This window comes from Patagioenas fasciata, chromosome 2 (assembly GCF_037038585.1).
Source record: "Patagioenas fasciata isolate bPatFas1 chromosome 2, bPatFas1.hap1, whole genome shotgun sequence".
NCBI classification, from domain to species: Eukaryota; Metazoa; Chordata; class Aves; order Columbiformes; family Columbidae; genus Patagioenas; species Patagioenas fasciata.
The window spans coordinates 88984901-89009806 of record NC_092521.1 but is presented as its reverse complement, the minus strand read 5'-3'; the positions used below and the strand labels follow the sequence as shown (position 1 = coordinate 89009806).

Here is a 24906-nt window from a genome sequence, read left to right as displayed (position 1 = left end):
TCCCCTAAAATTTCAAGAAACAGACAGACTGCTTCTGCTGAATTTTCCCACGCAATCCAATGTGATGCAAATCCTGCATGGAAAATTTTGGCTTGAGGAGCCAAAACCTGGGAAATTTTTAAACAACTGAAAACTGGGTCTTAAAATGGGAAATGGCAAGCAACTTTAATAAAAAAATCCTGCTACCAACTCTATTATAAACCTCGTGAAGCTGTTTTACTTCTAGAGGAAGAAAACTAAATATCTGAGGAACAAAACATGTCACGGTTTATTGTCTTACATATAAGGATTGTAAAAGACCATTAAATAAGGTCTGAGGTCTATATAGAAGGAAGGAATCCTCATACGTAAGAATTATACATGTCCTGTGCAATAGGCGCTCATAATTACAGAGCACTAACAGACATTGTAGAATATGAAGCAGTAAGATGAAACAGTGTTATTTCCCCTCTGCTTGTGTATTTATCTGATCAGAGGTGAATAAATAAAGAATTTTAAACACTACCTCTGGCTGTGAAGAAATGTGAGCAGCGGAAATGTCAAGTACTAAAACTTCAGAAATCAAACTGAAATTATGACATCACTTGACAACTGTCAAGAGATTTATAAGTTATAATGACCCTTGTCCTTTCCTTAGACATCTTCTGGCTTCTGAGACTTCAGAGCATTCTCAAGTCACGTTTTGCATTATTATGTAGTTGTTATATTGGGGAGGGTTTAGTTGTGGGTTTTTTCAGTTGGGAAACCTTGATACTCCTCTCTTTCTTTCTGAGAAGGACAGATATACACTCTCACAAGTACAGAAATTGGGAGCATTAAGTAAAACAAAGCTGCCTGAAATCATGGAATTGCACACGTTGCCACATAGAATGTCACGAACTTGGGACCTGAAGAGTGCACTGCAGAAAGGATGTTCTGCAAAGCTGTGCCAGGCTGAGATTGGCAACATGATGCCTGATGACAGCATTACAAGCAAGCTGAAATGAAAAGGAGGTTGGTAAAAAAAAACAGGCCCAAACTTGACTGAAGTCCACTTCCACTTTTTTGATCATACTGAGCCAAGCTTTAGACAGGGTGTGTTGATTTCAAGGCTGAAGCAAGCCTTGAAGGTTTTGATCTCTTCTTCATCAGTTAAGAAGTCTCACTGCAAATGTACATAATCCCTTGCAGGATTTTGCTAAAGAGTCCTTGATTAAAATTGTAAAATAAGAAACAGGTTTCGGTCAAAATATTTAGATCAATATTTTGAACATCGTTCAAGGGCAGAGAAAAGTTATTTTGGGCTAATTATGCAACAGTGATCATTTTGTTCCATGTTCGAAATACTGCCATGACTCTAGCCTTGCCTGGAAGAAAGAACTTGCAAAGGTATCGTTACCACCACAGTTGTTTCCAACACAGAGGCTGCAAAGACAGTAACTGCTAGAGAAACTGTGGTCATGGTCAAGAGGGAGAAAAAAGGCTCAAAGGAGACAAGGCTGATGACATTCTGACTGGAGACAAGGAATTAGAGGACAATTAGCCATCCCAAGGCCTAGCTTAGCTGAACACCAAATATTCAGTATATCCAACAGTTCCAGCTGGACTAAAGATTTAAAAGTTAGTCCTTAAACTGTTTTTGGAATATTATCAAAACGATACTTTTGCAAGGAAAATTGTATTGGAGGAAAAAAATAAAAAAAGAAAACAAACACCTGTACTGAACTGAAAGTACTCCAAATGTCTCCAGAACTTTAAAATGAACTGGCATAGCAACTATCTATTCAAATAAAACCAGCTAGTCTGACGTTTAATACTAATTAAGTTATTGTTTCCTTAAAAGACCAGGACTAAGAAGGTCTGAAATATGGAAGTAAGGAAAGAGCAGCTCTGCTTCTTGCCACTTCCATTCTTTCAAGGAGGACAGCAAGGGCAATAGAGCTGTTAGAGGTTATTGCTTATACAACAGTAAGTTGCAAATGACAAAGCCACATTTTTTACCAAATGTTAGGATTCACATTTTTGTTTACTAAGAATGGGAGAAATTCTATTCTGGCACATAAGACTCTGGTATAACTAATTAAATACATCTCAGCATACGAACTGAACTGCAGTAAATGACGACAATACAATTCTGCAAATGTAAGGTAAAATGATAGTAAAAGAAACATTTAAATCAATGAGTTTCACTAATGCCTTTTCTTTCCATTTTGCAGTAGACTGTAAGTTTGCAAACAATCAGTCACCACCACGCAGTAGACAGCAAGTAATGCATCACTCATACTAGTTCAGCTGTGTCCGAGATCTAGATAAAGGTCCTTCGCAATGCTCACACCTCCAAGGGAAAGCTTGCTCATGTACACACACGTGGAGTATCTCTACTGTCACAGGATATTGCTCAAATGAATGTACTAGCACCACATCGCAAATAAGCAAAAGAGATGGATGGTAAGTCAAGGCAATGTAGATGCAAATTGATAAGACAACCGCAGGAACTGCAGTCGTAGCTGTGCAAGAACTTTAAAAGTAGCATTACGCTTGCTGAAAGACCCTGAATTTCAAATCTCTTTCCCTGGGTGGTCTGCCAGAGTTCAGAAAGCTTTGAAGCTTAGCTTAGGACTAGATTTAGCTTTTGTTGAATGTTTATTTAATATCACTCTCCTGAAAAAGCAGTCATGTAATAATTATCCGATGTGGGTGGGTTACTTTTGTTATTAACTTGGTAAACGTGAGCCTAGGAGCTTCTGTTGTTCTGAACATTACTAATGAAAAAGAATCAAGTTGCACACATCTGAATCACGGAGCCAGGGTCTAAAAACAAGTCCCTGACCCTTAAGAGGATAATTTTACAGTATTTAAAACTCAACAGTCATTGGGGTGAGGGAGTTAGTGCCCTAATTTCAGATCGTTATTCAAAATTAAACAGTTTGAATTACGTTCTCACACGCATCTTTGACTAGTCCACTGAACAATGGTGTGCAGCTTTGGCTGGGCCATCAGAAGCAGTCTAGGTGAGGAACCTGAAGCTCACTGGGAGATAATGCTGGTGGGTAAATTGTGCAGTAGTTTCTCAATCAATTTACTTTTGCATAAGCTGGTGCTATTGTCAAAAGAGGTGGCTTTACCTGCTCGCAGCTGCTTGCTCCTACCCTGTGCCACCCCATGCCTTGGACCAGCACAACCCTTGGTGTGGCTGTTCAGTGCAATGGGTCAAGGACAGACCTGGGTATTTATGCTTGTTTTTAATCTGGTTCTCACGCACGAAACCTGCTTTTATAAAACAAAATGTCTTTCACTTGTTAATGTATAACCTGAAGCAAAACTTCATTCCTGAATACAGAACTTAGCCAAGATACAAAGATACGGGCTGCCAATGGTACAAATCAAGGTGGCAAGAGGACATTCTGCATAAAACACATGTAAAACAGGTAGAGGGCAGTTCTGCCATGAGTTATTTTGAGCCATCCTCCCCAAAAGCAAACGGTCCAGGTGGAGAGCTGGTGTGGCAGAGAGTGCCATCTAGAGGACTGCAACACCACAGCTTGTTCACAGCCCCAAGGACGTACACTGCACTGTAAAGTCATTATTCATAATTGATGGTCAGCAATTGCTGGGTTTGCTTTCCATAGTAGTACTTTAATGGCCCTAAAAGTATTTATTATTATTATTATTAGGTTTTAGTTTTTACAAGAAAATACTGCACTGAAAGATAAAAATTGTGTTTGTTTATTTTATTAAAAAATATATCTAAAAAAATAGCTGTTTTGAGGAAGGGGATAATTTTCTTCTCTAATTCTAATCAATCAGTTTCAGACAGCATTATGTTTTCCAGCAAGTACACACTTTCACCACTCTCTTCTAGACGGTCTCTTGAGTTGTAACTCACTCCCATTGAAGCAAATAGATGTTTCACCACCGCTTTCAAAGTGAGCAGGACTTCACCCACAGAAATTACGTACATATGCCCACAAGCATACACATGTAAATGCATATATCTGAGCAAAGTTTACTGTATTTCCTGCCAGCACAGTCTTCTTCCTTCCTTTCATGATCAGTATAATAAAACTGTTCATCAGGCAAGCAGACCAAGCTAAGACCTTTCAAAGGAAGGTCTTTGTTTTCCTTTAATCAACATTAAAAGCATAGCCAGGGCCCAATTCTCTATCCCAGTGAGAAATTCTTTAAAAAAAAAAAAAGTGCGAGAGTTAAGCTTTCCAATTAACTTATAAGCTTGTAAAAGCTTAGGAGAAATACAACTAATGTTTATGTATCTGGAAACCTCACTCTAGTGAGGTATATTACCAGAGTTCAGTTGGACTGCCTTTCACCTTTGAAGTCTTGTCCCCAGGAGACTGATGAGCTAAAATGGGAATAGAGAGCTATTTCTCCAGCTTGCAACTAGCCACCAGCTGTTCATCTTCTAAATGTATTCCTTTCTGCCCTACCACACCTCCAAACACTCCCTGCCTTCTCTTACAGCACTCCTAACAAAGAGCCGGTTCCAAGCATTAGATTGAAGAAGCAAGCATCAAGCATTTTCTCAGCAAAAAGTGGGGGAACATCCCCGTACCTCAGCTACTATCTGAAATTTGTCATCAACTAAGATACATTAACATCAGCAAAGCAGCTCACATAGCCTTTTTCTTGACCCTAAAGGGACAACACTAAAGGAAGAGCTAAATGGCAACAACAGGAATTTTCTTGCCTGTGCAAATTGTGATTTTCATACAGGAAGAAACCATTCTTAAAAGAGATACTATCCCTCAAGTCCAAACCACTCGCTTTATTCTTTTAATTCTCATTTTCTCTGTAACACTAAATGAAATCCTCTAAAATAAACACAGACCACATCTGAGACATGCTTTGTTTGTTTTTCTTTTTTTAATATATAGATCATTTTCTGCCCTACAATGTAAATATTGTAGCAGCTTACTGAAGACTGCAATAATTTTGTATGAAGGTGACCCAGCAGATTAAGAAATATCAAAAATTCAGCTTCTTGAATTGTGAACACAAATACAATCATCATGACATTTACTTTTCATCAGTGCTCTGGGGTATCATATGAATGAAAACATATTCAGAATACTTGAAAACTGCTCTACCATATCAGCACAATCAGTACACAAAGAGCCACAGAACAAATTTTTCAAGTCTTATCACAAACTAGTGTGTAAAATTAATTTCTTATTGCCCTATTGCAAGCACAGTTTCATAGTTCTTTTCTAAATGATGTCTCAATAAAAATACTGGTTCCTCCGAACTCTCCCATAGAAGAAGAATAAGAAGATCACAAGGAAAAGTGTTGCTATTTCTAAACACATTTTGGCTGATCACAGGGTCATTTTCCTGACAGAGACCCCATACTGTGATGTCCAGCACCATTCTTAGAGGAGACAGGTGCAGCACAGAGCTAGGATGGATGACACTCAGCCCTGCAAGCACAGCACGCAGCATGTAACCATGTCCTGCTCCCCCAGTCTTAACGGGGAGCAAAGGACAACGCTGCCTTGGTTCCTCTGGGAAATCTGCTCTTCCACTGGGATTCATTCAGTCCCCACTAACTCCAAAGCTGTTAGATAGGACAAATGCTTTTGAAACACAAATCCAACAAAATCCATATTTATTTTCTGATTCTGAATAGCTGCGGAAGCACACAACTTCTTTACAACTTCTGAATAGAAGTCCAGCTGTAAATGAACCCCAAAATAAAAACACATATGCTTGCCTCTGTGAATCCAAAAGATTAAAATATGCTGACCAGTCTCTCACAGCTGCAATACATTTTCACAAATGGTAATGAAAAATTCAGCTCTACTGGGAAACACCATAGTAAACTCTTTAACTAGCTGAAAGAAGAAAGGGAGAGTTCTTTGGAAAGAGAAAACTAATTATGCAGTTAGTTACCTTTTCATCTTCTCTTTCAGGATCTGATTCACTGAATTTTTCTTCCTGAAAGCTTCTAGTTCTTTCCACTTTTTCCATGTTCTGAAAAAATGCTGTTTTTTCCAGTCTGTTGCTGTTTTGCCGTGTATTGATCTCTTCCAGCCTGTTAATCTTAATTAGCTTCATACTATGCCCAGTTAATTTACTCTCTGTTTTCCTCTCCACCTTAGATTCATAAACCAGGGAACACTCATAGCTTCTGATTTCTCCACCTTCTTGGCTATAAAAAGGAAAGACAAATAAGAAACATCAGTGTCATTCATGCATTTTAGAAAACTGACATTGTTGCAATATTTTATGTTACAACTCTCATACTTTCTGAACCAATACACAAATACAGCACTAGCTGTTCAGAGATGTCGTTCTACCTACTCATCTACATTCAACACCAAATAATTCTAGCAGGCTACAAGACCAATGTAATTCAATTTGTTCACAGAAAATATTTAGCTCTATCAAATCAAAACTTATTGCTGTTGCTTGCAGACCTTGCTTATGGGTTACTCCCCAGTTTTTAAACACTTCAGTGGTTCCCTGTTGCTCAATGTGTTCTCCTTCTCTCTGTTGTAGTTCCAGAGAGCTGACAGGTGAGGACTCTGTCAGAAAGTCCATTAAGATTTCAGATATTAAACAAAGTGTTTTGGGCCTGAACATAGTCTTCTCTTTCCACTATCCTATACTGCAGAAATAGGTAATTGCCAAAATGGTGGTGATTTTGAGCCTTATGTTGAAGGCTGCAGAAGAGCTAAGTCCTCAGCTGAGTTCCTTCCCACTGTAGGCCCTCACTATGTGCCTAGTACTTGTGCGATGTAGGATCATTGAGGCTTGTCTAATGGCAGGATTGGCTGGAAAGCTATTGCAAGTCAAGCTGTTAGTTTAGATTAATTCTCTACAGAAGGGCTTTTATTTCACAGCAAGGTGGTGGGTTCTCCTTTCCAAGTAATCACTTGGTTACACTTAGAAAAGGTGTCTTTTTGCACATTGATTTTAAAAGAGTAAGAGAAACTACTCTAAAATTTCACTTAGCAAATCTATGTAGACCCAGGAAACAGAGGACAAAAACATTTTCATTGTTATTATTGCAACCCTTCCTTCACTGTACTGGAAACCTGGCTACAAAAGCATAGTGCTAATGCTTTCACTCTAGAAACCTGAATCTGGTCAATCTCATCACACAGCTCATGGTTTTCATTTTAACTTGCATAAATACCATAAACTATATGGTGTAATTACGAATGTATATACAACCTTATGGTCATGAGCAGCACAGAAGAACAGCTCTCACTATACAACCAGAGACCCAATTAAACTAGTTATTTTTACTTGAACAGCTTCCAAGAGAAAATGTTCCTCATTGTGTTTTGACCCCATATCTGCACATGCAACAGATTAGATGTATACCTACATTGACTAACTAACTGCACTGCCCGTGGCTAGCCTTCCAAACCCTTCCCAGATGAGAAAGATGCCATATGCTATCATGTGTGACACAGGAGGTGGCTTGCCAGTGGTGACATTTATAGATGATGGACAGCAAAGGACAGTGCAAGCATGCAGCTTGCAAATCTGCCTTCCAGAGAGCTTCCTGCTACCATGGTATTACAGCCCTAGAGCGTGCTGTTAATATGTGAGATGCAGGGACACCAGCATGGGATTCCCAAGACATTCATCATCCAAAGAAGTTGTGCACCCAGTATGTAAAAATCCCGAGTCTGCTCCTTCTAGCCTCTATCACTAGTGTGCTTGTCTCTGACATCCTTTTTCATCCCCTTCAGGCAAAAGGGCACTTTATGAGATTTTCTTCCCCTTTTTCTCAAGAGCAGGGTTTTTGAGTTTTCATAAACACACTGACAATTGCAGTCGACATACCACAACCTTCAAGCCATTATCTACATATCCTTTGATCTGCTCCACACCAAGAGGTGATGCAACATACTCCAAAGCTGTCAGAAAAACAAGCAGGTAATGCCCTCTGCTCCCTCCATGTCTCCAGCAACTCAAATCCCACAGCATTTTAGAGCAACCTGGCTGTGAAGACTACTTCTGGCCTGACATATCTGCATCCAGGGAAAGATGATTCAGGTTCGCCATAGCTCTTCAAAGAGCACATCATCCTCTAGGTTATGATCACCAAATGCGGCCATCCATCTAACGAGAATGACATGTCCTACTGAAAGGACATGTTGTTCCTTCAAGCTGACAAATGGGTCAGTTATCTGGGAAAATATTAACAGGATACCCAAAGGTATTACTGGGCTCTGTTACCAAGCAGAGACAAGGACTGAGTCCGAATGTGATTGCCCTCTCCCCCATTATGACCTTAATATATCCCCGAAACAAGGGGATATATCCACAGCTAAACAACAGAAAGTTTCTGAAGAGCACACAGTGAGATTTGTTTGCAAGTGCCCCCTTCACAGTCCCAGAGAAGCAATCCCACCCAGTCATGTGCCACTGAGCAATAGGAGGCTATGGCCTTCCACCTTACTAAAAGGAAAAGAGAAAAGAAAAAGGAAAGGAAAAAGGAAAGGAAAAAGGAAAGGAAAAAGGAAAGGAAAAAGGAAAGGAAAAAGGAAAGGAAAAAGGAAAGGGGAAGGAAAGGAAAAAGGAAAGGGGAAGGAAAGGGGAAGGAAAGGGGAAGGAAAGGGGAAGGAAAGGGGAAGGAAAGGGGAAGGAAAGGAAAGGAAAGGAAAGGAAAGGAAAGGAAAGGAAAGGAAAGGAAAGGAAAGGAAAGGAAAGGAAAGGAAAGGAAAGGAAAGGAAAGGAAAGGAAAGGAAAGGAAAGGAAAGGAAAGGAAGAAAAAGTTCAAGTGGGTGTTGAGCTCAATTTCCCCCAAAGGATCACGAAAACCTCCCCCCCATCATTGACATTCCCCAACTTTGGCCTGGAAGACGCTTTCTTCTGGGTCACCTTCAGCAAGCCAATCTTTCACTTCAAGTAAAATAGCTTCCTTCATGAACCACATCTTCACTTACACTCTCAGAAATCACACACATCATAAAAACACAGAAACTAGCCTAGCTGTATGCACAGGGGTTATATATCTACAGTCCTACTGGTTTTACTGCCCAAACACAGAAAATAAATACATTTTCACAATAACAATTTAAACAATAGAGTACAAAAAAAAAATTACATAGTACAAATATAAACAATACAGTAAACGTTTATAAAACTGGTCAGAAATAGAAATGGGCAGGCAACGAGGTATCAGCCAAAAAGAACCCACAAAAAACCCTTTTTCTTTTATCATCTGTTTTTAGATGGTAACCTCTTCAGCCATAATTAGGTTTGCATGACAGGCCATAAAGCACTTCTCTCGAAACTTAGTCCTTTGGTCTCCATCTTCAGTTCAAATAAAAATCTTCATTTCTGACCCATTGGCCTTTTGCAAACCAGTCATTTTCAAAATCTAAGCCTGGGGACAGGTACCATTAGCCAGTAGCGAGACTTGTTTACCTCTCAGTACATCTTGACATTAGACTGACCTGAATTTTACAAGCTGGGAATGATTACGTAACAGTATATAATTAAACCTAAATATACAATTCAAGAAAGAAAACAAGATGTAATGTGGAAAGAATTATGAGTGGGTCAAGTTCAGGTGGTAAATTAGGATGCAAACAGTACCACTTACCATGTTTTTCTTTCAAATACAACCTGCCCTGCATTCTGCATAATACAAGAGATGTTTTTCTTTGTCAAAAAAAAAAAAAAATTATTGGCAGCTCTTCAACTGAGAATGAATCACAGAATCACAGAATGTTAGGGATTGGAAGGGACTTCGAAAGATCATCTAGTCCAATCCCCTGCTGGAGCAGGAACACCTAGATGAGGCTACACAGGAATGTGTCCAGGCGGGTTTTGAATGTCTCCAGAGAAGGAGACTCCACAACCCCCATGGGCAGCCTGTTCCAGTGTCCTGTTACCCTCACTGAGAAGAAGCTTCTTCTGAATTTTAAGTGGAACCTCTTGTGTTCCAGTTTGAACCCATTACCCCTTGTCCTACCGTTGGTTGTCACCAAGAAGAGCCTGGCTCCATCCTCATGGCACTCACCCTTTATATATTTATAAACATTCATGAGGTCACCCTTCAGTCTACTCTTCTCCAAGCTAAAGAGACTCAGCTCCCTCAGCCTTTCCTCATAAGGAAGATGCTCCACTCCCTTCATCATCTTCGTTGCCCTGCGCTGGACTCTCTCCAGCAGTTCCCTGTCCTTCTTGAACTGAGGGGCCCAGAACTGGACACAATATTCCAGATGTGATCTCACCAGGGCAGAGTAGAGGGGAAGGAGGACCCCTCTGGACCTACAACCACTCCACTTCTAGTACACTCCAGGATGCCATTGGCCTTCCTGGCCACAAGGGCACAGTGCTGGCTCATGGTCATCCTGCTGTCCACCAGGACTCCTAGGTCCTTTTCACACATTTCAATGAAAGACCAGGTGGACCCCCAAATACACACACTTTAACAATATTGATCAGCATGACCTCAAAGTAGCTCCATAGTGCTTCAGGACATTAGAACAAGGCTGGTGTGGCCTTGCTCTTCTCCCACCCCTTCCCCAAGCCAGGCTGCACAACCCCACTGAGGCAGCACCTGCACACCACAAAGCCAGCGGTGACAACTCCGCACTGTTCTGGAATGAGAGACCACAGAGATACTGCACGTAGAAACACAGAATGGTTTGGGTTGGAAGGGACCTCCAAAGCTCATATAGTCCAACTCCCCTGCCATGAGCAGGGACATCTTCAACTAGATCAGGTTGCTCAGAGCCTCATCCAGCCTGGTCTTGGATGTTTCCAGGGATGGGGCACCCCAAATAGATTTTTCAACATCTTATGTCAAGGTAGAAAAACGGTAGCACGGGTTACAGATACAACTAAGAGCGGATCAGCCGCTGCCTTTGAGGAATCTGCCCCGCGATGCCCTGGGCTCGGGGCGGGGAGCGGGGCCGGGCGGACTACAACTCCCGAAAGGCTGCGAGCGCCAAGGGCCGGCGGCCTCGCTTCCTGCCGCAGCAGCCGGTCGCTTCACGGGGCCGTCCGCGGCGGGAGCCGATGGAGGAGCCGCTGGTGCAGTGCCCCGTGTGCCTACGGGAGCTGCCGGGCGCGGACATCAACTCGCACCTGGACCGGTGCTTGCAGGCCGCGGAGGGCGAGGCCGAGCCGGACTCGTCGCCCCCCTGCAAGCGGCCGCGTCTCGCCGCCGCCCCGCCGGGGAGCCAGGCGCAGGGGGAGCCGGAGGAGGCCCGCCCGGCCGCCGCAACCCCCGTCTTCTCCCTCTTCCACAAGGGCCGCGGCGGCGGGCAGAGCCCGGGAACCGCCGGCAGGAGGAGCGGGGCGGGGCGGGAGGAGGCCGCCGTGAAGCCGGAGGATGGAGTCTCAGCAGCGGGCAGCGAGGCGGCGCTGCGCCGGGCCAGCCTGGAGGAGAAGCTGGGCGGGAAGCCGCTGGCGGAGCGGCTGCGACCGGACACGCTGGGGGATTACGTGGGTCAGGAGCGGGTGCTGGGAGCGCAGACCCTGCTGCGGTCGCTGCTGGAGTCACACGAAATCCCGTCCCTCATCCTCTGGGGGCCGCCGGGCTGCGGGAAGGTGAGTGGCGCCGCCGGGCCCCGCCGCCGCTGCTCCCGCTCTGCCCCGGGCCCGCCGGGCGGCGATTCGCGGCCAGGCACAGGTTCGCACCGTGCAGCTCGGCCTGGATGGGCAGGCCCTCTGTTCCATGCAGCTTTCGAGGCTGATGAACTTCAAGGTTTATTTTTCTGAGCGCACTCTTTTTTTCCTGCCTTCTTCATTCCTTCTCTAATATCTTTATGTTGGCCGATGCCTGTAAGTTTTTGCTTGGATTACGAAAACCACAACTTTCCTCCTGAATAAAATAGAAGTGGCTCATCACCACCAACCCTGCTCGCTGCAGCTTGCACTTGTTACTTACATTCTAGTTGATTTCACATAATTTAGATTGGTTAAACTCCAGATCCTTTAATTAAAACACAGAAGCTGAAAGGCTTAAAACCAGCAACAAAACAGAATCGGTAAAAACGTCTAGGAAACAAGGTGAAATACAGGCAGATTGCTAGTGTAGGGTTTGCTTTAGCTCATAAATTCTGACCCTTGAGAATGCAGCTCAGGTGTTGAAGGGAGCTGACACTGTGGCCAGGCACTCATCCACTCGTATGCAAACCCTCCGAAACTAATCAGTCTCTGAAGGATCTGGCTGCTCTGCAGTCTTGTTCTGCCTCTTTGAAGATACTGGGAGCTGACGGTGTTGAATCCCAAAAGACATTGCAAGAGCAAGCACTGAAAGATCTCACCTTCATTTTGCCCTTTTTCTCTGTGTTCCAGATTTGTGGAGGGGTGAAGCCAAGCAGGCGGAATATATAGGTATCTCTGTTAGTCTAATGTGAATACATCACTAAGTTTTGAATATTAGATAGTTGTCTTGATTATGTGTGACAGTATGTATGGGAAATCTGGGATAGGGAAAATAATGACCAATTGATTAATGCTAGCAGAAAAGCTAAGGACAGAGTGGCAGCTTGTTCTTCTCAGCATACTTCTTCGAAGATAAAGAAAAACTTTCTATGTATGATATTTGAATAATTATGCCAGTTAATCACAGTTAATAAGGAGCAGGTATAAGAATAATTCATAGATGAATGCTATTAGTAATGATGCAGCAGGTTGCTTAGGCTAGATAACATACACCTGAAAAGAAGCAGCTGGTGAACCTAAATAATTGCCACTTTCTTTAAAATAGCAAGGTAATTCAAAAAGAGATCTGAGGCGATGAGGTAAATAAGGGCTGTTTCTAAAAAGGGAAGGTGGATTGACAGAAGTAAGGTGGCCAGAGAGAGAAGTGAAATTGAACTCTTTAATAAACAGGAATCTAGCTTATTGAATAACATATTCAGGCACCTGCTTCTGTATTTATTCCTACTTTGCCTTTCATGTGATCTGTGTCAACAGTGTCTGCTTGTTCTTTCTTGAAGCTCTTTTTCCTTAGAAAAAATTGCTGTCAGAAATACAGTGGTAAGAAAGCAAAGGCCACATACACTCTGAACAGAATTCAGACAATACAGAACTGAATTCAGTGACCTTTGGGATGTGGTCTAATGAACCCACCTTTTTTGGCTGTGGAAATGTTTTTTCATGAGCCTGTGACAGCTTACGCTTGTGTTTCAGGTCTTCTTTGGGAACCTCCTGTGGTACTAAGACTGTCTTTGAATAACGGGTGATCCATTTCATGCTTTCACTCTCTCACGACCTGTCTTCCTCACCTATATGCCTTACGCAGAGTTGTATTTAGTAAGGCTGCTCATCAGTCATTGAGCTTGCTTTGCTTCAAGACTGTGCCTTTTGCCCTGTCAAGGAACGGTTCCATCTGTTACATTTTCTCTCTTCAAGTACTTAAGCTGTTGGGTAGCTTATCTCCTTTCTGCGTTACTCATTCTGAACAAATAGTTTTGAGGCTACTTGCTGTCAGCTAGCTCTTGATGGACCATCCATTCCTGGCTGAACCAGAAATTCCTACTGCAAAAAGCTGACCTTTTCCCTTCACCTATGCTTATCAGTATCTCTAGGGTGGTGCTAGAGTATGGTTTCATCTCAGGCCTTCTTGTATGGTGTTGTCTGTCTCAGGTAAATGACTGGAAGTTCCATCCTTTACTTGGAAATTTTTTAATTCGATTCCTGTCCTTACATATTTAATGTGCAAGGCAAAATAGTTCCCCTAAGGATGGAAACAGTAGTCTGTGGTTGCCTGCCTCATTCACTTACTATTTGGGCTGTACATGTGTAATAAGTCTAAGTAAACATTTCATTAAGAAGTAGCCTGAAACAGGTGAAGATCGGACAGATGAAGCCTATTTCTCTTTTTATCTGAAGAATCACGTAACATAGTGTTTGCAACTTGAAAGATCTTGTGAAGGAGAAGTAAGTAATCTCACTGCCTTCAGACTGGTTGGACTAATAATCAAAAGCTTTTTCTGTTAAGTGCAGTCTTTTTCAGTGAGAAAAATATTAAGAAACAATTGTGTGTTCTGTAGCTTCAAGTGTAACAAGCCCATGCGCTAAGTTCTGCCCATAAGCAACTAGCCTTACATTAGAGGGTAGGTGCTAAAATAGCAGTATAACTAGATATGTTGGTCTAAATTCGGAAGTGCTGTGTAAGATGGTAGTAGACTCCTTAAACCTCTTCACACTCCTGCTGCCCTTGGAATCTGGTTGTTGCAGATCACCTATGCTTTCTTCCATTTCTACAGCCAAATACAACACTAACCACTACTTCTTTTGAAAAGGATAGAGCTGGACTAAGTGAAAAAAACAACCAAACAAAAAAAACCTGGAGATGGAATTAATCCTTGGAGCCGAATTGCAAATTAATTTACATATTATTTATCAGTCTGGACTTAGTAGCTCAACAGACTTTCTCTAAGCAAGAAAAGAATAATCTTGGTCATTCAGCTGCTATAAATGTGGTATTTCATATTGTACGTCAAGAGTACTTCTGGAGAATTTTTATCATGAAAGTGGTAAAGCTAGGTAGCTGAGTAAAAATACATGTGCTTTGTACTGCTCTGCCCGAGTTGATTTCAGCCTCAGCTGCACTTGACTATTCAAAGAAGCACAATCAAAACTTAAAAACAAAATCAGTGTACATCTGCTGTATTTTCTTTTGAGTTTCCATCTGTATTACACCTGTATTGCATGATCTTTGTACTTCTGTCATCCTAGTTTCTTAGGAAGCCATGATGCTCTGGGTGAAAAGGCTTTGACTCTGTTTTTACCTTTACAAGAACATGTTTTTAAGAAGCTGACCAGACACAGGCTAGAAGAAGAAACACTACCTCGAAGAGATGCCATGGTTATTAACTTAGAAACAGTTAGCTTGTTCATCCTGACTATGCAAATTTTTAAAAGCCTGTATGAATCCTCGTGTAATCCAAGTAAGTTGTACTGTGATTTCTGACACCTTAATGCAGGGATTTAGATTTTTGCTCGTCTGCCATGAGGCACCAATTTTAGTAAAGAGTTAGTGGAGGGTCACAGCGTAACTTGAGCACTGAATAATTTTGCTGCCACAGATATAATTTAAGCCTTATAAACCTGAATGTTCTGTATTTAAATATGGTAAACATTCTCTATTAAGTTTGCTGTTTAACAAGAACAGAGTAGGCAGCATCTGGAACCTGCTCCCTACAAAAGACAAAGGACATCGATGTGTGATTTTCTGGGGTCCATATCTGCAATCTAGTGCTAAGATAAAATATACTGTGTTGATATGAGTACAAAACATTAAAAACCCCCAGTAAGTGGTCTTTGAAGTTTCTGTCAAATCTCCACTAAGTTTATGTTTTATTTCTAGGACTCCTTGTATTTCTTTCCTATGTTTTTATTCGAGACTTTGCTCTATGACACAGTGAAACACCAACAGCAAGCCCAACTTACATATTTTGCTCCCTCCATATTTATGATCTCTTCCCTCCAGCTTTTTCTGTTTTGCTAATTCAAGTGATTAACTAAATGGCTATTTGATTACTTGAGTGTATTTCATCTTCTCTTATTCATACTGCTTGGGGCACTAGAACAGGCTCCCCAGTGAGGTAGTCATGACCTCAAGCCTGACAGTGTTCAAGAAGCGATTGGACAACACCCTCAGACACATGGTGTGAATTTTGGGGTTGTCCTATGCAGGGACAGGAGTTGGACTCAGTGATTCGTGTGGGTCCCTTCCAAATCAGAACATTCTATGGTTCTGTGATTCTAAGTCTTTGAATGTAGTGTGCTCGGTTTTGCTTATACCAGCCTAAATCAGGAATAACTTAAGGTAGCTCTCTAGGAAGAAGAAAACTGGACAAGAAAATACAATTGTATTTGTAATGCAGGTGTATATGAGGAGACAAATCTAAATGCAGCAAACGGAGGCACAGCTCCATTTCAGTAAACATTATGCAATGACCTTGCCTCTGTTTATGTTTGGTCGGACTTGGATTCTGGAAGTGCTGTAAACCACATGCTGTGGCCGTTGTTCCGTGACGTCTTACTCCTCCAGTAGTCTCACAGGGGACTATTTGGGGTGTGAGGAACCAAACAAGATGGGTAAGAATAGCATCTGCCCTTATATAAATGCCAGCTGCTGCCACTTTTGATTGCATTTATCTCTACAGACAGTGTCCCTGGGCCATGTTCATCTGTTATCCTGCCAGTTTCCTTTAGACACAGCCTGGTTCGTCTCCTGTGATGCAGTGTGGTAGCTTGGGGTCAGCTCACCACTGTTGGGTAGGACAAACCCCAGCTTTTTAAGCTGTGTCCCAGGGAACTGCACCTCTGGCTGACACCCAAGCATGCTGGCACTACTGGTGTCTCATTCAGGACAGCGAAGCAGTGTGGCCTTTCCTGACTGCTTGTCAACCACAGTATGGCCCTGCTGCCATCACAGGGAGAGCTGAGGGTGAGGAGAGGCTGTTGGTGGCAACACCATGTAAGCAAAGATATGGAAATCCTGGCCATAATAAAGGAAGAAGAAAAAATACATGGAAAGTCATAGCCAGAGGTCAGCAGAAAAAAAAAGCAGGATGCCAGGTCAGAGCTCTGATAACATTGTTTGGACACTACAAGTCTATTGGTGTAGTTAGTCTGTTGGGCTCTTGTTTTGCACTAAGCTGTCAGTCTTTTGCCATCCCTGCCACAAACATAATTTACACTGTGGTTTGCTCTGGAACAAGCCAGCAAAGTCACTTGGTGGGGAAGCCTAGATGCTAACTAGATTATCCCTGCTCAGGAATAATCCATGCTGTGCTGCAGTCTATACTCTAGTGTAGATGTGTGCCAGATCTGCTTGGGTCGCCTAAACATGGCCTAGCAGACCATACAACCTTTCAGACTTGTTGGAAGGGCCCATCCAGGTGCAAGAAAAGCTCTTGTACCAGTGTGGTTCTGTAAGGTGTAGTATGAATATCACCTCCTCATGAAAAGGCTGTGAGAAGTGAAAATGACTCGGAGGCTGGAACAGAATGGCTGTGAGCTGTTCTGTACCCCTTGCAGGAGCTCTCTTATATGACTGCTGAACACAGTGTAGATGTAAACTGAGAGACCATGGATTTTCTGTGATTGACATCTACAATGGCTGTTTTGATGAATTTATGTGTTTTAAGAATCAGTAAGGAAAGTCACTGTGAACAGGCAACCATAGACAGATCCCTAAATGAGGTCTACCTCTTCTTCCACAAGACTGAGCTAGGAATGACCTTAGTTTTTACAGTCAACTTCTTGACTAGAGTCTTTGTGACTATGATCTGACCACATATGCTAATCTCTTCCCATTTTTTTCAGTTCTACGTTCTGAAGATAGCTAGGCATTACCACTCTTTATTCCTGGAAGGGACTTTGGTGAGCTAGTGCAGTGGGTGTAGTTTAATGGCCTGGTAAGGAGATGCAAAAATGAAAAGACCACATTGCTTCTGAGTGAGTAATGTTAGTCATTGAACTAGGACAGTCTTAATTTGTACTTGCTTTTTACTGTTTTCTTCCAGCCTTGGGTGTGAGGTTGCAATGACTGGTGGCAGCGCAGAGAACAGGGCAACAGGTTACACTCAAAGAGGGTTGCCCAGTCAAGGAGACTTGTGGACATACAGATAATTCTTGTCTCCTAGTACAAACATCCAACTAACCAAAAGAGCAAATCTGATTGACTTATCTGCTCTGACAGTGAGAGGTGTGTGGAGCCAAGCACACTTTGTGGGCTACTTTTATTTCATCCATAACTCATATCAAAACCTTGAAGAACTGGTAGCGTAGTTGCTGGAAGTGGGCTTGCTAGGCTATTTTTTTTGTTTGGTTGGTGAGGTTTTTTTAAATCTCGGCTGCAGCCTTTGGGAAAATATATTCTCATTTGGGCTGACATGAAGAAATTTTCAGGACAGTGGAGGAGCGTTTCAGTCATTTAGTGTTTGTTTTGTGTGCAATGGATCTGGAAATCAGTGACCACAGGCTCAAGTTGAAAGTATTATTCATCAGTGAGTAATGGTTCATTAGCTCCTTGGAGGATATGTTTCAAAATGGCTCTTTACGATGGCACTTCTTTAGCCTGTCTAAACAGGTCAATCAATAAGGTCTTGCAATTTTCAGCATAAAACTTGAGATGGTAGGTGTGAGTTTGGACAGTTTGGTGGAATAACAGAAGAGAATTGAGAATCATTTCTGAAAGGGGCAAGGATATTGCACTGCAGGCTTTGGAAGGTGTAGTTTTTAGTGAAGTTAGCAGAAGGTTAATTTACAGGATCACTCCTATCCTCATTGCTATAAATACTGCTTAATTTACGGAAAACAATACTTCTGCTCCTCCTCATATGGAAAAAACATGATATAAAGGAGAAACATCTATCTAATGAAAGAAGCAGACTATGTACTTGCTTAAATTTCCTCTTCCTGCTTGTTATGCTGGTTCTGATACAGATGTCTTCATTCATATTAAATTGCAAAATCAGTGTTACTATTTTAAAATACTTTTTTTTCTAGTGTAAGAATCACATCTACTTCAAAATTAATTTCAGATGATGAAGGATATTCAGTATGTATTCTTCTGCCTCATTCCATATTGGATTTCTAATTTTCTTCTTGTCTTTCAAATACATTGCACCTGAATTTAGTCAGAGAAGCCGGAGGTTTAGCGCACCAGTTGCAGTTCTTCTGTGCTAGTGCCTTCATACTCAGCCTGCCCTGCTTACGTTAAGTCTCCACTGGGTTATATGTTCCTTAGGTTGTAACCTGATAGTAACAAAGAGGGAGAAAAGAGTGTAGCATGTTACTGACTTTTGCTTGGCATGGTAGGAGAAAAGGCAGCAGAAAAAATATTGAGCTCTTGGGAAATAATAAGCTTTCAGACAAATGAGGAAAGTTTGACTTGCATGTGATGGGCAGTTTGACTTGCCGAATGATTGATTGTGCAGAACAGAGGGAAGAGGCCATGAACATGCCTGTCCATGTTCAGCATTGCTTTCGAAAGGCCATATATGTTATTCTTATTACAACCTTTCTTGATCCAGAAGTTGGCAGGGAGGGAAAGATGCATGCTGGCTGAAAGCTGTGCAGCAGTTCTCAAGTAGGTTCTAATAGTAACTTTCAAACAAATATCTTTGTAATTTTTTTCCTGAATTAGGAGTAGAAATATGGATGACTGTGCATGCATTTAAAAACAATTCCTTGCTGTTTGTTTAAACAACAAAACTATCTGTGACCTGGTGAACAAGGACCAGGATAAAATATGAGCTACCAGTTCAAATGGAGATACAACAGTAGCTACTTGATTCCCTCCCCCTCACCTGCTTCATCCCTCTCCCACTTTCAGAGAAGGAAGAGTTAAATTTTTGCTTTTTCATCCTCAGATTTGATGTATTAGGGGTTTCCATGCTTTCAGTGATTATTCAAGGCATGGATGCATCCTCTGAAAGTACATTCTGAAGGAAGGGCCTTTTGTAAGGAAACACCAACTTTGTTTTTATTTTGTTAGCTTAGTTTCAAAGATAGTTTCACTTTTATTCTTTTTCCTAGATCTTCCTGATATCTGTAGGCTTTGCTGCAAGCACTTTCCAGCATGTCTTTCCAGTCTTGTCTTCTCCAGCAAAACAGGGAGGGGAGCGGCAGGGGCAGGTGCTTTGAGCTCCGTGGGTGAGAGAGGATCTAACATGGGATGCGAGTCTTGTATCAGGACGTGAAATGACACCTCTTCTGAGGACAATCAGGAAGCCCTTACTAAACATAAAACAAGAATAAATAGTGATACATCCTCCCCTTTCCCATCTTGGGCAGGTTGCCATTTCAGGGACGAGGAGATCCATTAAAGAGGCAGAGCAGTGCTGTTAGGGTGGTGAATGAGGTCCTGCCAACCTCACTGGTAGCTGCGTGGTAGATGGTTGCTTCTGGAGCCTCCCTGCGAGAGGATCAGGTTGGCAGCACCTGCTGCTTTAACCTCAGCGCTTGGAACATCTTCTGAAGCGGTTTTGTCGGCACCTGTCTCACTCCTCATCTGCTGAGGCTTTCCTGTCTTCAGTCTCCTTGAGCTCATTCTTTAATGAGCAATCACCTGTTTTTTTCTAGCAGTGCTTTCAAACAGATACATGCTCTGCTTGGGACGTGCAGATAAGGCTGCCTTTACTAAGTGTTGTCAAGGAAGATCCGAAAATTATGCCTGTGGTGTGTTCAGGTGTAGTGAATCTCTCTGGGAGGTAGTACCGGAGCTTGCTTCTGTGCTTTGCTAGGCTAAGGGAAATTCCCTATAAACATATTCTGCTTTAAAGGAGTTGTCTATAAGGAAAAACAAAGCAAAACAAAACAAACAGCTGCTCAGTAAAACGACAGTTTGTCCAGTTAACTGTCTTTTACTTCCCTGGGCCAGCATTTGATTACTGTTGACTGTTTAGATTTAAAGAGTTACATTTTCTTAAGTATACATATATTTTTTCAGTGCTAACATTCTATTGCTTTTGTAGAGAACTGCTTTCTGATCAATTTCATTTTTATGTGCAGTGGAAATAGTAAAGGCTTTAATTAACAACATTGTAAGTTTTTATTTCTTAAATGTGGTTGCAGGTTTCTCAGGGTAGTCCAGCTCTTTATCCATTAACATATGCTCCAAAATAACTGCACAGCAAATTGCAGCCAGCACGTCTTCTGTGACACAAATATATTTGGTGAAGAGTGTTTCTTCTGTGGTAGAGGAGACAGCTGTCATTGCTGGCCTTTTCAGTTTTGCGACTGGAGAGGTTTGATTCGTGAAAGTGCAGGCATTCGAAATGCAGTGGTGGAATTGACAGCTACCTCTAGCAGGAAGTTTTCAAGTCTACTATGTGCTAAAATAGCATGAACTAAAATACCTTACTCTATAAACTGTCAACACTGTCCCTATGTCCAGAACATATAGCATTGTTCTTTGCATATTTCCTTTTAATAAGTATTTTCTGTGTCCAAAACAATTTTTACAAATTTTTTCCTATTGCTGTTTCAGACTACACTGGCACATATCATAGCCAACAGCAGCAAAAAGAATGGCACAAGGTTTGTGACACTGTCAGCCACAAGTGCCAAGACTAATGATGTTCGAGATGTCATCAGTCAAGCCCAGAATGAAAAAAGACTCTTCAAGAGAAAAACCATCCTCTTTATTGACGAGATCCATCGTTTCAATAAATCTCAGCAGGTATTACACTACACCACCTTTTGGAAAAAGCCTTTGTCGTCACTTCTGTCAAATTTCCTGCTTTGCCTTAAAAGGATAGCTTACTTTGGGCTTTTGATTTTAATGTTAATGCTTTTAGTAGATGAATTAGGGAGAAACATAAAAATTAAATTCCATAACTAACTTCTAATCAATGTTTGATTATTGTGATTCGAAGTTATAAATAAAAACTGTGCTGTACTTGTAGTTAACTTATGTGCTGGCCTTCATATGACATATTTCTGAAATTTAATTTCTGCAAAGTCATGTTAGTAATGTATGCCATACAGATCTTCATTTCCACCCCCTCCACAGCAGTAGCGTTCTGCATTACCTTTAAAAAGGTGTGATTTGTAGATGTACCTAGAGTGTTTGTTTGGTTTCTTGTTTTCCCCTCTTCTTTGCAAGAAAAGAGACCATAGTACCACTAAAAAAAAAAAGCAAACCAGACCACAGATTGCAGGTCCTATATAAAACCATACTCCAATCTTTCTATAGATTTCTGAGCCATCTTGTGTAGAGAACTGTAGCCCTAAAGATTGGTTCAAAGAGCTTTTAGGAGTAGCCTCACTATTTGTTATGTTTCACAAGGAAATGTCATTACATCCTATGTTTGCCAAGCAATAAACCAAAGTCACATAAAATAAAAATATGCAGACTTTTGACGCTGTTTCTTGTGAACCGGTAGGGCCATTCTCATTGCAAACATAAGTTATTAAGGTGAACAGCCAATAACGTGCTCTGTGTGTGCAATTAAATCATTTAGATAGTTAAGCAGATGAGCTGCCCTGTCAGTGAGGTTATTCGTCATATCAACAGGGAACCCAAAGACTCACAAGACATGAAAAATGTAGCCTACTCACATGGAATGTTTCAGGCTGTCATTAATTGAGATCAACTTTTTCTGCTTCCCTCCCATCCTCAGGACACTTTCCTTCCTCACGTTGAATGCGGGACGGTGACTCTGATAGGAGCGACCACAGAAAACCCTTCCTTCCAAGTCAACGCTGCTCTTCTGAGCCGGTGCAGGGTGATCGTCCTGGAGAAGCTCTCGGTTGAAGCGATGGAGGCGATTCTGATGCGGGCCGTCAGGTCCCTAGGGGTCCAGGTTTTGGGCCAGGGTGACCAGCACAGCAGCTCTGCGACTGGCAGCAGCAGCGGGAGCTCACAGTGAGTACTTTATGGGCTGCAGGGTGTTAACGCACACAGCCTGAGGAATTGACTGCCTGCCAGGGAGAGAATTAAGGGGTGGGAAGAGAAACCCTAGCCACTTCTGATAGTAAAGAAAAGAAGTGGCAGCATATGGCAGGGGCAGGGGGTGACAAGAGAGAAAGAATTCAAAGCACTGGCTCTCTCCATCCAAAACATAATCTCGCTGTCTGGATTAGGAAAGAGTTTTATACTTGGATCTGTAGCTCCTGACTCACCCTCCCAGGATATTTAAATCCATCCTGCTGCTGAGGATTTGCTGTGGAAGCCTGCAACTGGGGCTCTGTCATGTCCTAATGTGTGTTACTTCTTGCTACTGGTTGTAAAAGCATCACATTACTATTAAGTGGTGTATGGGGCATCTCTTCTTAAATTAATTCAGAAGTGCCTGACTGAAGTTTGTTGTTGTTGGTTTTTTTTTTTTTAATAAGATCAGGGAGGATCTTTAGTTGCAGGATAAGTGCTATGGTATATTTTATCGTATGCTGTGGGGAGAGGGATCTCTTGCCGTGAGGTCTTAATAGATTGTTTTAAGAGTCTTTGTTTCGCTCTGTTCCTTGTTGTCCAAGCCAGCTAAAGTCATGTGAAACATTTGGGAGAGTTTTGGAAGAAAACAAAGTCCAGATTTGTCCATAAGGGATGTTATTTGCCTTCTGAAAGGGCTAGCTGGCAAATAAGGCTTGGTACTGTGCTAGTTTCACACAAGTTATTACACTTCCTTCCTGTCGGTGCTTGTCTACACTTCTCACAATCTACAGTGTTTTGACATAGTGGTAATTGGCCAGGTATTCCATATAAAATACATGAGAGGGAATCCTCTTTGTCCTTCAGCTTTATCACAGAATGTAAGCACTAGGAATTGCTAACCTGAACACTAAGGTCAGAGCAGGGGAGGAAAGCTATTCCCTTTTTATTTTTAGGGTACCATGCCTCATGCTTTACTCATTTGTAGTAACGTGAATTTGTAGTAATGTGAATTTTAGAAGAGCGGGCAGTACTGCATGTCAGCCTTAATGTAGTGGCACAGCTGTGGTTGTGACTACACCCTGACTGGGGTTCAGAGACTTTCGTTTCTGTGCAGGATTAAAGTACAAGGCATAGTTTCAGCTGCAGTTGTTTGGGTTTGGGTTTCACAAGACTCTCCATATCTGTAACCTTCCGTTAGCTGTGGATGATTTAAACAGCCCGGTGTGGTGCTTCATCAAACTGAAGGAAGTCTGGCAGGCAGACTGTCAGACTAGCACAGTTTCAGAAATCTGTCCATGGAGAGAGAGGACCCCACTCCAATGGCTAACATGGGAACCAAGAAGTTAAGCATCAAAACACGGTTCAGAATTTAGAAGCGTTGTTTGCAGTCTTTCTTGTCTTTTCTGCCACTATCTGGTTCTGGTCTGTAGATGATACATACTGTTGCTGATGCGTTTGTCTGTTTATAAGCCATCCTGTCCTTTACTGTGGTTCTGGTTTTGGTCTCCTTGTTAATTCCTTCTTCTTCGTTCTCTGTCCATACCATTTCTGCTTGTTCATTTTCTCTCCACCTACCACCCTGCAGGAACAGCTGTGGTTCATCTTTTACCTCTTCACCTCCCTGCCTCTATGAAACAGGGCTGTCGTTAGATGCAGGCAAATAACAGCCTTCATGTTGTCCTGAGGAATAAATCAAAGTCACCAATTACAGTTGAATAGGTCATTCACTGTGCTTATCTTTGCTCCAGAGTTGGAAAAGGAGCTGTAAGGCACCATGTCACCAAACGTGGGGCATGCCCACTTTGAAAATGCTGCAGAGATCTAGAAATACGTACGTCGACTATTGGATTTCATTCCCCACGTGAGCCTCCCTTCCCAAACATGAAGTGTAGTATGAAGTCCTGCATGTGCAGTTTGCCCTCAATTTATCAGATTGTCTTGGTATCACATCACTTGTCTGGCACCGTAGCTGACCTAAATGAGATTTTGAAGAAGAGGATGATTCTTTGTGGTTTCTCTTATTACCTTGAGGAATAAGGTGAGGGTAAATCTTCCTCAGTCTGTACAGGCATCTTTTGTGCCCAGTGAGAATGCAGCCATCACTGAGTGATTCAATTGGTTTTGTTGTCTCTGCACTCTGTGCATATGCAGCAGTTATCAAAAGGAAAGTGTGGTCTACTCAAATCTGTTTCCTTTAATTTTCTTGGTGGCTTTTCTTATCTTGCTTCCACCATTTCTGCAGGTTTCTGATAAGGTTAGATCATCTGGCTTCCCTTTCATCCCACTGTGGCCTTTTCTTGCTGTAAAGCTGAAATAGAACTAACAGGAGATGTTATGTACTTTAGTATCTTTCTTTGTTATGTCATCATGCTCATAAAGCCTCCTTGACAGTTTTCCTATTAGTTACTGGATTTATTTAAGATAAGATGTGCTTTGTGTTATATTTCCATCAACTTTCCTGTCATCAAATTGTGCCTCTTAAAGCCTGCAGTAGATTAAGCTGAAAGATGGAGGAATATGAAAGGAAGAAAGATACTTGTGAAGAAGAAAAGTAAGGAGATGTCAATGTTAAAGACACTTTATATTGCTGA

At 41.9% G+C, this 24906-nt stretch overlaps 2 protein-coding genes across 2 annotated transcripts in view; one reads left to right on the top strand and one right to left on the bottom strand.

Annotated features, from left to right (window-relative positions):
• Positions 1 to 22349, bottom strand: part of MYLK4 (myosin light chain kinase family member 4) — an 80760-nt gene extending 58411 nt beyond the window's left edge. Inside the window, exons 1-2 of the mRNA XM_071804531.1 lie at positions 22003 to 22349; positions 5887 to 6145 (exon numbers count right to left, since the gene is read on the bottom strand). Of these exons, the coding sequence (XP_071660632.1) occupies positions 5887 to 6145; positions 22003 to 22058 (315 nt within the window). The 5' untranslated portion in view covers positions 22059 to 22349. The remainder of the gene's footprint in view (positions 1 to 5886; positions 6146 to 22002) is intronic.
• Positions 10911 to 24906, top strand: part of WRNIP1 (WRN helicase interacting protein 1) — a 28161-nt gene continuing 14165 nt past the window's right edge. Inside the window, exons 1-3 of the mRNA XM_065832496.2 lie at positions 10911 to 11520; positions 20930 to 21121; positions 22065 to 22309. Of these exons, the coding sequence (XP_065688568.1) occupies positions 10987 to 11520; positions 20930 to 21121; positions 22065 to 22309 (971 nt within the window). The 5' untranslated portion in view covers positions 10911 to 10986. The remainder of the gene's footprint in view (positions 11521 to 20929; positions 21122 to 22064; positions 22310 to 24906) is intronic.